Below are 13,473 nucleotides of genomic sequence, written 5' to 3'. Positions count from 1 at the left end.
CTTTTCTCAATAGACCTCAACTCTATTGAGCACCTTTCCTAAGGCCAACCTTGAATGGGGGTTTCTCTAATTCTCTTCTTTTTGGATTTAGCCAACCATTCATTGATATAGATTTGGAAAATTTTATATACATACATACACCACTCCTATTGGGGATTTGCCTAATGCTCCTCTTACTAGAACCATTCAGTATAGATTTGGACAGTTGTCCAAATCTACATACAATCTCAATTGCATTATACGTTATACGAGTTATACGTTATACACGAATAAGGGTTTATGTAGTCAAATACACCTTAAATACGATCGTTCTATTCCATGCCACATCGGACATTAGTCCACTTAACGTTTTAGTCCCAACAAATCCATCGTATGATATTCGATCGAATGTCATACGATCGAAAGGTATTCTATCATATGTCTTTTGTTCGAATTCAATTCTATCAAAACAATGACTATTAGCTATATAAGCTTGCTTATGGGGCACATTGTCATTGTACAATTCCCCAGGTTCTTGCAAAAGGAATCTGCTTCTTGCCACTTGTGATAAGAAAAAAATATATAATTTAGTTAGAACTATTAAATTAGGCAATTTAGGTAGGTTGAGACCCTTGTGTTTCAAAATAGTTCACACTAGGGTTAGTGAGTCTAAGTAGTTAGAATCCCTTGTGTTTGAACATTATTCAGACTAGGGTTTAGATCAATTAAAGTAGCTAGAATCCCTTGTGTTGGAACATTGTTCACACTAGGGCTTACGTCAATTAAAGTAGTTAGAATCCCTTGTGTTGGAACATTGATAATACTAGGGCTTAGGTCAATTAAAGTAGCTATAATTCCTTGTGTTGGAACATGGTTCACACTAGGGTTTAGGTTAATTAAAGGAGCTAGAATCCCCTATGTTGGAACATCGTTTACACTAGGGTTTAGGTTACTTAAAGGAGTTAGAATCTCTTGTGTTGGAACATAGTTCACATTGGGGTATACGTTATTAAATTGCAAAACCTAGAATCCCTTATGTTCGAACATAGTTCACACTCGGTTCTAAGGGGTGGGACATTGTTGATAGACCGTGTTAGAAGCTAGCTTCAAAAATGGCATTGGGGTGGTAGGATCCAATAAGCGTGGATATTTGTATTTTCTTCTTTGTTTGTGTATAAAATTATTTTTCAATATGAATTCAAAAATAGAAATAGAAATTTTAAAGTGTAGAATGCATAATGATAGATGTGTATGTTATTTTATGGCATCAATGATCATTTATTGACGTAAAGTTTCTTGTGAGTCATTTTGTGCTTTAAACAACTCAAGATTACGATGGGTGGATCCCAAGGGCCTGAGTGGGACTATGTAGAAGAGTTGAAGCGTGGTAGATACACATCTCATGTTAAGTGTAAGTCTTGTGGCCATGAATTTCATGGCAGTGCAATGAGGGTTAAGGAGTATCTATTCAAAGTCGGTGTTAATGTTGCAGCTTGTTCTAATCCATCACCTAACGTTAGCACTAAGTTATATAAGTATGCTGCAAAACTAAAAACCAAGGCAATATCCATGGCATCAAGGTAACAAATATCACCACATATTACAAGAATCATGCTCCCAAGGATGCATTGGTCAAGATGAGGATGCGGTATGTCCACAAGTGAATGCGTCAGTTCAGCAAAGATTGCGTCAGCTCAGCAAAATGCTCCTTCGCAAATTGGAGAACCCTCTAACATGTACTCGATGCCTCCTATATGCACTACTGCCTCAAGACGAAGTAATGATGTGAGCAAATAGTCTAGTCCACTATATTATGCCTTTGATTGAACTACAACATTGGAGATGCATTTGAAGTGGACACAAGCATTTGTTGCTTGTGGGATATCATTTAATGTCATGCGTAACCATGTATTTGAAGATGCGTTGTTTTGCACAGCAAAAGCAAGATCAAAATTTACTATTCCACCTTACAATAAAATGTGCACATAGTACTTGGATAAAGTAAATCATAGTACTTGGATAAAGTAAATCATACAATGGATCAAAGCCTTGCATGTACAATGCTTGATTTTGTGCCAGGCTTTGGATTTACTATTGCGCTGGATGGATGGACAAGTTGTCAAGAACAACCATTAATTAACATTATGTGTATATGTCCAAGGGGCACAGTTTTCCTAGAGGCAATTGATACTTCACTTAAAGAGAAGGTAACTTCTTATCTTGCTAAACTGTATATGAAAGGGCTATTGCTCGTGTGGGTGGTCCAAAATATGTAACTGCAATATTCATTGATAATGCGTCAAACTTCAAAAATGTCGGCTATTTGATTCAGGAGAAATATCCTAAGATTACATGGGTGCCATGTGCTGCACATACATTGAATTTGTTATTAAAAGATATTGGAAAGATGAGTTTTGTTTAGCTAACTCTTGTAGAAGCTAACCATATTGTGAAATTCATTCGCGAACATCAGTTTACTTATGCACTCTTTCGTACTAAGAGTGATAAGTGCTTGCAAATATTTTACACCACAAGATTCACGACAAGCTATTATGTGTTAGAATGGCTTCTGTTGGTTCAAGTTACTGTACATGAAACTGTGGGCAGATCAATGTTTTCAGGTGTGGACAAGCAAGCATGCCACCCATATTGTGGCTGCCACAAGATGTGTCAACTTAGTGACCTCGACTTCTTTTTGGAGTAAGGTACAAAAAATTCAAAGTGTGGCTAAACCATTTGTGGAGTTGCTACACATTGTTGACACTAATAAATTTGTCATGGGCAAGGTGTACTGGCTGATGTCTCAAGCTATCAAAACTATTGAATCTCATGAAAAACTTACAACAGGAGAGAAAAAGGAGATTTCTTTTTGTGCTATACAGATGGACTATGATGCATACTCCACTTCATGGTGCGGCCTTAGATCCAACGTTCCAAATGCATGAGCAGTCTAGAAACAGTGAGGTCATGGCTAACTTCGAAGAAGTGTGTAGCACATTATTGCTAGGTGACGAAGGTAATGTTGGAATTAGGGTTGCAAGAAAGCACACAAAGCTTGGAGAAGAAGAAGCAAGAATGCACACAACACAAAGTGTTTGATTGTGTCAATGTACAAAAGATAAGTTAGCCCTAGAGTGATGGGCATATATACAAGCCGGGGGAAATTGTTGGAATTAGGGTTGCAGGAAAGCACACAAAGCTTGGAGAAGAAGAAGTAAGAATGCACACAACACAAAGTGTTTGATTGTGTCAATGTACAAAAGATAAGTTAGCCCTAGAGTGATGGGCGTATATACAAGCCGGGGGATAAAACCTCCTAACGAGGGAAAAAGTGCCCTGGCGGTCCTAAGTGTGTTCACACACATCACTGCCTATATATATGGCAACAAATCTCCCCTGGGAGTGATGGTGTGAACGAGAGATGGCACTCATGTATAGGGGAGTGCCATGCCTAAAGTAGATCAATCCACAAAGGGGAGCAATCCCAAAGCTTTGCGGAAAGCTTCGAACTTCTCAAGAGGAAGCGCCTTTGTGAAAAGATCAACGAGGTTGTCCTGTGTTGGCACATAGGCCAAGCTGATCTCTCCTACTGAAAGTCTCTCCCTGACATAGTGATAATGCACCTCAATGTGCTTTGTGCGAGCATGAAAAACTGGGTTTCTCGCAACTGCCAATGCCCTCTGACTGTCAGTGAAGATAGAGGTGGCAGACTCCTGTCCAACACCCAAGTCAGCCATAAGCCGTCTGAGCCACACACACTCAACCGTAGCTGTGAAAGCTGCCCTGTACTCAGCTTCACAACTAGAAGTGGCCACAGTAGGTTGCTTCTTGCTCAACCAAGATATGCATGAGCTACCGAGCATGAAACAAAAACCACTTGTGGACACTCTTGTGTCATAGCAACCAGCCCAATCTGCGTCCAAAAAAGCATGCAAATTTGGCAGCAATGATCCCCCCTTGGGATAAAACAACCCAAGATGTATGGTGCCACTCAAGTAGTGAAAGATGCGTTTAACTGCCTTCCAATGCTGAGACCCTGGGCTATGCATAAACCTGCTCACCTGTGAGACTGCAAAGTGAATGTCTAGCCTCGTAATGCATACATAAATGAGGCAACCAACAGCTGTCTGATAGAGTGTGACATCAAAGTGATCTCCAGCATCATGAAGGCTCAACTTCAAACCTGTCTCCATTGGAGTAGCAATAGGCTTGCAGTCTTCAAGGCCAAATCTCCGCAACAATGTCTCAATATACTTTGTCTGACACAAAGCAATACCTCCATCACACTACTTAAATTGTATCCCCAAATAATGATGAAAATGCCCCAAATCTGACATTTCAAAAGAGGCATTCAAATCAACCTTAAAATCAGCAATATGACTCTCATTTGGTCCTGTGAGCAGCATGTCATCGGGGGGTGGTCAAAAAGCGAGCCAAGAGCAGCGAGCACAAAGCAATGAGTAGAGCTCATGTTCTTGTGAAAGTGAGCAGGTAGGGGCATGGTATGATGTTAAGCAAGCATGAAATGTTAAAGAGAGGAGTGGAATCACAGTGCAATTATGTAGCAATCAAACAAAGAAGACATGAAATGTTCTAAAATGACCATTGCAATAATTTTTTTTTCGAACCAATGGTGTAGATACAAAAAATCACTATTAAACCCATATTGCTTGGCTCCCTAAAAAGATGTTGAATCTATAGTATTCACAATGTTGGAGAGCCATTAGCAAACAAAAGACAATAGACAAGAAAATTTATAAAATAACCAAAACATTTCCAAAACAATAACTAATAAACTCGTACTACGGTTCAGCTGGTATGACATGACCCCCATACATATTTCAACTAAAGTGGGTTGCAGGTTCCTAAAGCTGGTGAGGATGACTTCTAATAGACTTAGTTAGCATGTCCTTTACAATTCTCTCAGAAATACAAACTTGATGAATATGCATATTGTTGTTCACATCCTGTCCAAGAATCATTAAGAACACAAAGTATATGTGCTTGCATGCAAGATATGGTCTTTTCTTGGCCACTCTATCTCTGAACTCCACACATGAACACATTGGATTCTTCTGAATAGTGACCTCTATCAGAGGTGTGTCTTGGCTCCCATTGGTCAATGGATTAATACTAAATGTTTCCTTTACCCCTTCTATATGTATATGGCTGCCTACAACTTCTGCATGCATATCTAAGGCCGCAGTGATTTGACCAAATGCAGCCTTTGAAATTCCTCGTGGATATGGAAATTGTTTCACCTCCTTGTTTGTCTCACTAGTGCCTTTTGCAAGCTCCTTTTCTAGAAAAAACTCAAGAGGAATACCAATGTCATATCCTGCTCTAATAAGCTTGCAGGCTTCTTTCACTTGTAACTTGGTACCTTTAGCAATGGGCCAAACACAAGGGTGGATGTAATATTGTCTTTGTAATTTTCCAAGTGTGCCTAACATCTGTATTACAAAAATAGCAATACTTCTCCTTTTTCCAGGAGGATAGTTGACAATCACTCCAAAAACAAGGACTGACATCACCCCCTCGCAACCTTGAGCTACACTTTTTCCCCGATGCCCAGTGGTTGCACTCAACTTGATTCACTGTTGGTATCCTCCGCAAGGCCCACTTTGTATCATGCACATCACTTTCAAGGCTCTCTAAAACTTTGCATTGCTCATCGACCTCTATTGCAGGCTCTAACCTCTCTCTTGTCACATAGTTAAACTCAGGCCTATGGCTAGAGTTGCCAAAGTTTTCTTCTGTCGAGTCGTGTAGTGGCCTTTTGGCTCGAATAGTTTTATTCTCACCCTTGAATTTTACCCTATTTGAAAACATAGGGGTCCCCGTCACTGCATCATCCACTACTCGTGAGGTAGCTATTGGGGATGGACTTGCTTTCTATCGAGAAAGAGCTCTCTCAACCAAAAGCTCCAATGTAGGCCCACAACCTGTGTATTTTCCTTCTAAGAAAGCCAGTTGTCTGGCACATTGGAAGTAAGCATTGATTAGATCTGTCACACAAGCATCATAAAGACTAATCTTTTGCCTATACCCCTCCCCTGCCAACCAGCTTGCATGCTTGGTCTCTGACATATTTGTCCTTGGGACAAGAGCATTGACAATAGGCTCTCCATCCTACAAGAGAGTGGTAGAAATTGATTAAAAACAATGCAGTGCACATAAGTAGGAGGCACACAATAATACAATGAATAATCTCTTACAAACATTACCTTTAAAATGAAATGACCCCATCGACTAACCCTATAGTGCCACCAACTCAACCAGCTAAGAAGCTTAGGGATGTTTCTATCAGCTGCCTTGCCAGTTGCCCACCATGCTCGTATCCTGTGAAATTGCTGAAGGGCACTTTCTTTATTTGGGGCAGTCCTCCACTTCTCACACATCTCCCTGTGCTTTTCTTGATGTGGGCTATAGATGTACCTCTGCGTGTGGACACGAAGGTTGTCTTCCCAATGCCATAAACATGACCTTTCCCTTTCAATCATCTCCTTTCCGTCGTTGAAGACACGTTTCACAACAACAATTAAGGAATTTACATTGAATATTAGCCAAAAATATTTTAATACTAGATGTTCTTGCTCTAATCAATAGCATATACTAGCCATAATACAATTTTACCAGGCTCATTTTAAGACTATGGGTAGAAGCAAATAAAAATATTTATTGCAAAAACAGTCATAATGAAGGGTATCAAAAAGAGTACATGTATATATGTATATATGTTTGTGTGTGTGTGTGTGTGTGTGTGTGTATACACACACACACACACACACACACACACACATATTTGCTTTGGGTTAGTTCTTGCGCTTTTTTATAATCTCTTGTTAGATTTCAAAAACTCTACCAGTTGGATGCCATAGCATAACTGTGCTAGCTAGATTTAAAAAAATCGAAAAAATATTGACCACACCCTTAAATTGTAGTGTTGAAATTCATTAGTGTTAGGATAAAAAAATTTGTCCAGTGCCTAACTTAGGGTTTTTAGTAGTCGGCTACTTCTTATGAAGCAATTACTTAAGGCTTTTAGTCGTCCTCCACACAGAAGCATCTTCCCTCGAACGAACACACACGCAGAGAAGCGATCATGAAGCATCATACGTCTCCCCAGCAAAGAAACGCTGATCTCATGCGCAGGGCCCTCTCCCCACTCCAATCTTTCTCCCCAACAAAGTGACACAGAAAGGTATCATCATCCATGAATTTGTGCTATTTTGCCCGAATGAATTTGTGCGCTCAGCGCTCAAAATAATAGGATGTTTTGCTGCCGCCACACTCCACACACAGTAGTATGAGATGTGCGGCGTTACTTCTTGCTATTTTTCTTGAATGAATTTGTGCGCTCAGTGCACAAAATAATAGGATGTTTTGCTGCTGCCACACTCCACACACAGTACGAGATGTGCGGCGTTACTTCTTGCTATTTTTCTTGAATTAATTTATGCGCTCAGCGCACAAAATAATAGGATGTTTTGCTGCCGAGCATTGAAAAAATCATCACGATTTTGAGTTCGTTTCAAGCTTGGGGGGCCGGCGGCAGAAATTTGGAGAGAGTAGTGTAAGAACATGCTATCTATATGGTGCTGTCTCAAACACATTGCATAGACTGTCTCTCTTACTACTGTCTATATTATGCAGACTTTGTGTGTATAGAAGAAGCTCAAAAAACTCACATTTGATGTCTTCTTGGTTGAGAAACGGCTCACACAGTCGAGTGTCTTCTTGGTTGAGAAACGGCTCACACAGTCGAGCGAGGAGACCAGCAAACATGTGCATCTAAAGAACAATAGCACAAAAAGAAAAAAGTTTGTCCTTAAAAAAGTGTTGGATTGCGAAATATCACTTCTAAAGTTTACTAGTACTCAATATTGAATGCCTTCAGATTTGGGCTACCGAATCTTTATATATTTTCCAATAAATTTGAATGCCTTGAATTGAACACCTGAAAAGGGCTCCGTAAATATTTTCCAATGAAGATTTTTTAAAAATCTTCAATACGGCTTTGAATGCCTTGGAATTTGGGCCAAAGCACTCCATATGATAATCTCAAAGATATTCTGTTCGTTAATGAGTTGGCCGTTTTGTTGGATAGTGAATGTGCCACTTTTGTTTGATGATTGTGTTGCAGTACTGAATTTAATCTCTTTAGTGAATGTGCCACCTTTTCTTTAAGTTTGTGTCGTATTACTGAATTTGCTATTAAAATAATCAATTAATTATACAATACGAGTAGAATACTATTTGAAGATTTGTTCTTGTATTTTTGCATGGCTATCTGGTTTTCAAATGAGTTCGAGTCATTTCACTAGAGCATCTTGCTTGAAAGGTTCTTGTTGTGCAAAAATGGATGAGTTACCTCTTGCTAAGCGGAAAAAGAGTGTGCAGGTTGGCCCAAGTGAGAGCTCATCGAGACACACAAGGAGGCAAGCTGATTTTTCCAGCACTTTGGAGCAAGCCGCCTCCTCAAACCCTACTATGGAGCATGCGGTACATATCATAGATGACACTAACCTGGAGGTGGATATGGATAGGCAGCATCTACATAGTGATGAAAGAAATGAGGAGGATGGACAAAATGTAGTGGGGGCAATTGAGGAAAATAAAGGTGATCAAAATGAGGGTGAGAATACTCAAGGTGGTGATAATGAGGATGAAGGTGAGAATACTGAGGATACTGGGAGAGAGATAGAGGGGGAAGAGAACACACATCCACTAGAGGATCAAGAAGAAACAGTTGTCACAACCCAAACTGAAGGAAGCAAGCAGAAAAAAAATAAGGTTGATATTTTTGGGAAGATTCTTGAGACATCTACTCCACAAGCCTTTTTAGATAGGATAGGAGTCAAATTTAGGTCTCCACCTCCACGTGTTCCTCTCTGTAGGATGATCCAGACGGAGGCAATCCGAAAGGTTTCTCCCTCAACAGATAAGTCTCTTACTCGAAGCTTCAAAAAACTAGGTGGGTACATTGAGAGCATGGGAGCTTTCACAGTATCAATTATGGACTTGGAAGGGGAGGAGACACCATTGACACAAGAGAGGGAGGAATCTTGGGATGAGCATTGGAGGACTGTGAATATACAATTTGAGGAAACTCTTGCACTTGACCCCGATTGGGGTCCGTACTTGAGCCGAAAAATGGTGCATATTCTTGATGGTAATAATCGACACAATGCTTGGATGAACTGCATTTCTACAGGTGAGTTCTCATTGGGATGTTATAGTTTCTTATGCTTCTTTGTCCTTCCTAATTTTGTGTTTTATTACAGGGTTTCAAGGGGATTTGTCCATGCATTGTTGTGTTCTCTGTAAATTTTATGTGTTCGAGCGGAGGGATGTGGGTGAGCTTTTGTTTTCATTGTCCAGGTTGAACAAGTAAGTTAATTTGTTATCAGAGTCTCCTTCTATGTCAAGTAAGTTGTTTGTACTCAAGAATATTAACATATTTTTTCTTTGTTTTGTAGGACGCATGATTATGCATTTGTGCCAACCACATTTGGTGATCGTCTATTTCAACTAAGAAGATTGGGAGAGTCCGACCTAACAACTCTCATGGCACATTTGGACAATGAGGACAAGCTGTGGGTTGAGAGAGAGATGCAGAGTGCATCTGCCAGAGGAAGGCCTAGTTGGCTTCATTTGCCAATCCAGATTATGACTTGGCTCTTGTTCAAGGACGAGATGGAGCAAAAAATTGATGAGGCATCAAATGGACCACTTGCCGAGTCTGCTAGGGAGAATGTGACTCGAAAGGTAGAAGTTCTCTACAGAGGAAAAACATCAAAATATGCAAGGATTGCTGATCCCTCCAACGGTGAGGCCTTTTGGTGTGCGGTGCTCTCCCTCCCATGGCACGCATCAACCAATCATGTGGCCACAGAGGAAAAGCTCAATATGATAGGTTTTGCTTGCATCAGAGACACAGATAAGGCTCACATTGTCAAGCTATTGGACAACTCTCAGGCTGCAGTGCGATCACTTGAGGGTATGCCAAATGATAAGACAAAGGTTAGGGAATGGCTGCACATGTACTCCTACTGGCTTCAGATCACGGAGCTAGGTTTGAGAATCCAAAATGATATTAAAAATGCCGATCGAGTCAAGTTGCCAGGTGAGAGCCGATTCACCTCTTTTGTTGTTCTATGCAGACGAAAGTACTTCAAAAGGGCTTTCAAAGTGCACGAAGGAGGCATAAAATTTAGCCATGATATTGACCATCAACCAGGCCTACAAAGTGCTGCACAGCAAGTCGTTTATAGGTTTTCCTACAACATAACCCAGATATTCCTTGTTAAAAAACATGCATGCTTCTTTCTGTGTGTTGTTTTATCATTTGGGCTTTGGCTTGCAGATGGTTGCTTTCTGAAATTTGAGGAGCACCAATTGGATATTTTACCCCCTCTCGCTAGTGTGTGGCTTTGTGTTGACAATCAATCTTATATGTATGCCGATTTGAAGCTTGGAAGAGTAAGTGATTGAATTTGTCATTTTAAATCCATGATTGAGAAACATGTTCATATTGAGGGTGAGTTGTGTTTACCCATGTTTATCATTGAACAGGCCATGTCAAGCATAGAGTCTCGTTTCTGCCCGTGGTGGTTGGACCTTGAAAGAAACCATGTGCCTGAGGAGGAGCTTGATCTGTATCGCCAACATAAGTCTATATTGGAGCTTCGTAGCCAGCAAATTGATCATAATGAGGCCACATCCACATCACATGCAACATCGATTGCATCGGCTTCTTTTCGTAAGTCATTGCCAGTGAATTTAGGGAGGGAAATAGTGAATCGTGCATTGGAGGTGAATCGAGCAATGGAAGCAAATAGGGAGCAGAGTCAACAACAGACATCCAATAGTAGTGCAGGCGGGATACAACCAACTGACATCATAACCAAGACATTGCAAGCTCGAGGTATGTGAGCTTCCTACCTCATCTCTATCGTGATCCGATTGTTTTGACTTAAGACTATGTGTGTTAAATGTCAAAAACCTGTCTATAGGAACCATTTATGCCTTCAATGTCAGTATTGAGGACCTTGCAGCTACTTTTGTGATCATGGAGGATGCATCCTCATTGGGAAAGCAAGTGCTTGATGCCATGAATGTTATTTGCACAGTAGGGAATGTCAAGAGTAGAGGGTCCGATTACTGTGTGGAGTTGATATTTGCAGACTTCCCCTCAAATATCATCATTGGAGGTTGTGTTGCAAACAAGGTTCCATATTGGAATAAGATTGGGGATGGCATGTATGACTCTACTTTTAAAGTTGTTGATTCTTGTCTCTCGGATCAAGGCTTCTTTACATGCCTTTACACTATGGAAGAAGGAGTGACCATTGAGCAGGTTGCACAGAGCGTTGGGTTTGGCATTTATCATAGACAGGTTGTGAGGTGTACTCCACCTATTGGGAAGAAGATGGGGCAAATGATTACTACCCAGGTATTGGTGTTGTTCTCTTTGGGGGCTATCATTTGTGCAAATCTTCTTTGTCCCATTTAAGGTGAAAATGCATGAACAACCAATGTGTCTTTGCTTGTAGGTCACTTGTCTAATATTGGCTGTTTTTGTTCACTCAACATCTCCTACTACAAGCTTTGTGATGCATGGGGATCAACTAAGGGATTTGGCACTAGGTGATGATCTTGATGTAGGGCAAGATCTTATCTTTGACATGTATGTATGCATTCAAATCAAGATAGAATTTAAAATGATTTTTGGTGATCTTTATGGCATATGGTTAATGGTTTTTGTGCGTTTTCAAGAGTGCCATCGGAGGATCTGGTGAAGAGAAAGGGTAGACCATGGCGGGGCGGTTGTCAGAGAGGTCAGCGGCTTAGCAAATACATCGTCTCCGTCTTCAGTCATCCTGGGGACACGATTTTGGATTTGTTTGCTGGCACTGGAACTCTTGGGCTAGTGGCAGCATTTATGGATCGCAATGTCATAATGTTAGACAAGGATGAGCGGATCTATGATCACCTGTTAGAACCATACTCAGCAAAGGTATGCATGTTGAAAAGATAAATATGTTAGTAGAGAATAATTTTGTATTGATAAAGCTTATTTTCTTTTCTTTGTGTCTCTTGCAGTTATGAGGATCACATGTCTACATGAGAATGCCATTAGAGATAGTCTTTTTTTTAATTGAGACAATCATTTTTTGGGACTATTGGAAGTAATGTTTTGATGGATGTTATGCTTCTGAATGTTTTTTACAATAGCATGTAGCTGATTGTTGGACAACTTTTATTTAAATTTTTAAATCCTATGGTTATGGTTTCTAAAGAGTATTATATTGTTGTGTCAGTGGTATGGCTATTAAAATCGGTGTGCATCTTAATGGCTTGATTTCTATGCTCTCTGGTCGCTGTGGTTTCCATGTGGTTGCAACAATAGTTTGTTTCTATTAGTAGCTCAATGTCCAATTCAACGTCTTTTTAGCGAGCCAAGTAGTATGAGTTTTGTAGTGATTTTTTATATCCGCATCATTCATTTGAAAATGCTTTATTTGCAATAGTCATTTTTAAACTTTTTTAGTCTTCTTTGTTCTGTTCATTATAGAGTTGCACTATGGTTGCACTCTTCTCTTTAACATTACATGCTCGCTTAACATCATACCATGCCCCTACTTGCTCACTTTCACAAGGACTTTATTTCTACTCACTGCTCTGTGCTCACTGCTCTTGGCTCGCTAAATAGACGCACCCATGTCATCGACATAGAGAGCAATGATTAGATGTACATCATCCACATGTTTACATACAAAGTGCTTTCTGTTGGACTATTCTGAAAACCATGTGCAGTCAAATATGCATTTATCTTTTCATACCAAGCTCGTGGAGCTTGCTTTAAACCATATAAAGCCTTTTTCAACCTGCACACTTTGTTTTCCTGCCCTCTTTGAACAAAACCACGAGGCTGCAATACATACACCTCCTCATGCAAATCTCCATTCAAGAACGCAGTCTTTATGTCTAGCTGATGTACATTCGAACCATTATGAGCTGTCAATGCACAATTGCTACGAATGGTAGTCATACGACAAGTGGGAGCAAAGGTCTCATCAAAATCAATGCCCTTTTCTTGAGCATAACCCTTTGCAACAAGTCTAGCTTTATAGCGATCAACACTGCCATCTGGCTTTCGTTTCAACTTAAAAACCCACTTACATCCAATGGCCTTTTTACCAATAGGCAAATCACACAAAGACCATGTACCATTCTTCATTATAGCATCATATTCACTTTGCATTGCAGCCAACCAATTTTTTAAATTTTGTGCCTCATCAAATGAAAGAGGTTCTTCCTCTTCACACATACTAGACACAGCCAAAGCATAACAATCTGATGCATAAGAGGCATGCTGAAAACCTGAACGAGTACGACTAGATATAGGTGCATCAATTTTACTATCACGCAAGGTTTGCACCAGCCATTTAGGCATATTTCTAGCCTGCTCATTTTCAGCCCTATCTT

At 40.1% G+C, this 13,473-nt stretch overlaps 2 protein-coding genes across 2 annotated transcripts; both read left to right on the top strand.

Annotated features, from left to right (window-relative positions):
- The first annotated feature begins 1,314 nt into the window (after window positions 1–1,314).
- On the top strand, window positions 1,315–10,256 carry LOC147624341 (uncharacterized). Its single transcript, XM_086819825.1, has 4 exons — window positions 1,315–1,390; window positions 9,267–9,372; window positions 9,462–10,108; window positions 10,243–10,256. The coding sequence occupies exons 1-4, from the start codon at window positions 1,315–1,317 to the stop codon at window positions 10,254–10,256; spliced, it is 843 nt and encodes a 280-aa protein (XP_086675951.1).
- A 128-nt stretch (window positions 10,257–10,384) lies between these two features.
- LOC147624340 (uncharacterized) lies at window positions 10,385–11,971 on the top strand. Its single transcript, XM_086819934.1, has 2 exons — window positions 10,385–10,909; window positions 11,169–11,971. The coding sequence occupies exons 1-2, from the start codon at window positions 10,495–10,497 to the stop codon at window positions 11,495–11,497; spliced, it is 744 nt and encodes a 247-aa protein (XP_086676060.1). The 5' UTR covers window positions 10,385–10,494; the 3' UTR covers window positions 11,498–11,971.
- Window positions 11,972–13,473: the final 1,502 nt, after the last annotated feature.

This window comes from Cibotium barometz, chromosome 25 (genome assembly GCF_041138505.1).
Source record: "Cibotium barometz isolate CiBa-2024 chromosome 25, ASM4113850v1, whole genome shotgun sequence".
Classification (NCBI taxonomy): domain Eukaryota; kingdom Viridiplantae; phylum Streptophyta; class Polypodiopsida; order Cyatheales; family Cibotiaceae; genus Cibotium; species Cibotium barometz.
The sequence above is the reverse complement of the archived record's forward strand: the minus strand, read 5'-3'. Positions and strand labels throughout refer to the sequence as shown.

Coding starts and splice junctions, on each gene's coding strand:
- LOC147624341 (XM_086819825.1), top strand. CDS start 1,315: ATGGGTGGATCCCAAGGGCCTGAGTGGGACTATGTAGAAGAGTTGAAG. Junction 1,391..9,266: donor ATACACATCTCATGTTAAGT/GTAAGTCTTGTG, acceptor GTTTTATTACAG/GGTTTCAAGGGGATTTGTCC. Junction 9,373..9,461: donor TCATTGTCCAGGTTGAACAA/GTAAGTTAATTT, acceptor TTTGTTTTGTAG/GACGCATGATTATGCATTTG.
- LOC147624340 (XM_086819934.1), top strand. CDS start 10,495: ATGATTGAGAAACATGTTCATATTGAGGGTGAGTTGTGTTTACCCATG. Junction 10,910..11,168: donor CAAGACATTGCAAGCTCGAG/GTATGTGAGCTT, acceptor TGATATTTGCAG/ACTTCCCCTCAAATATCATC.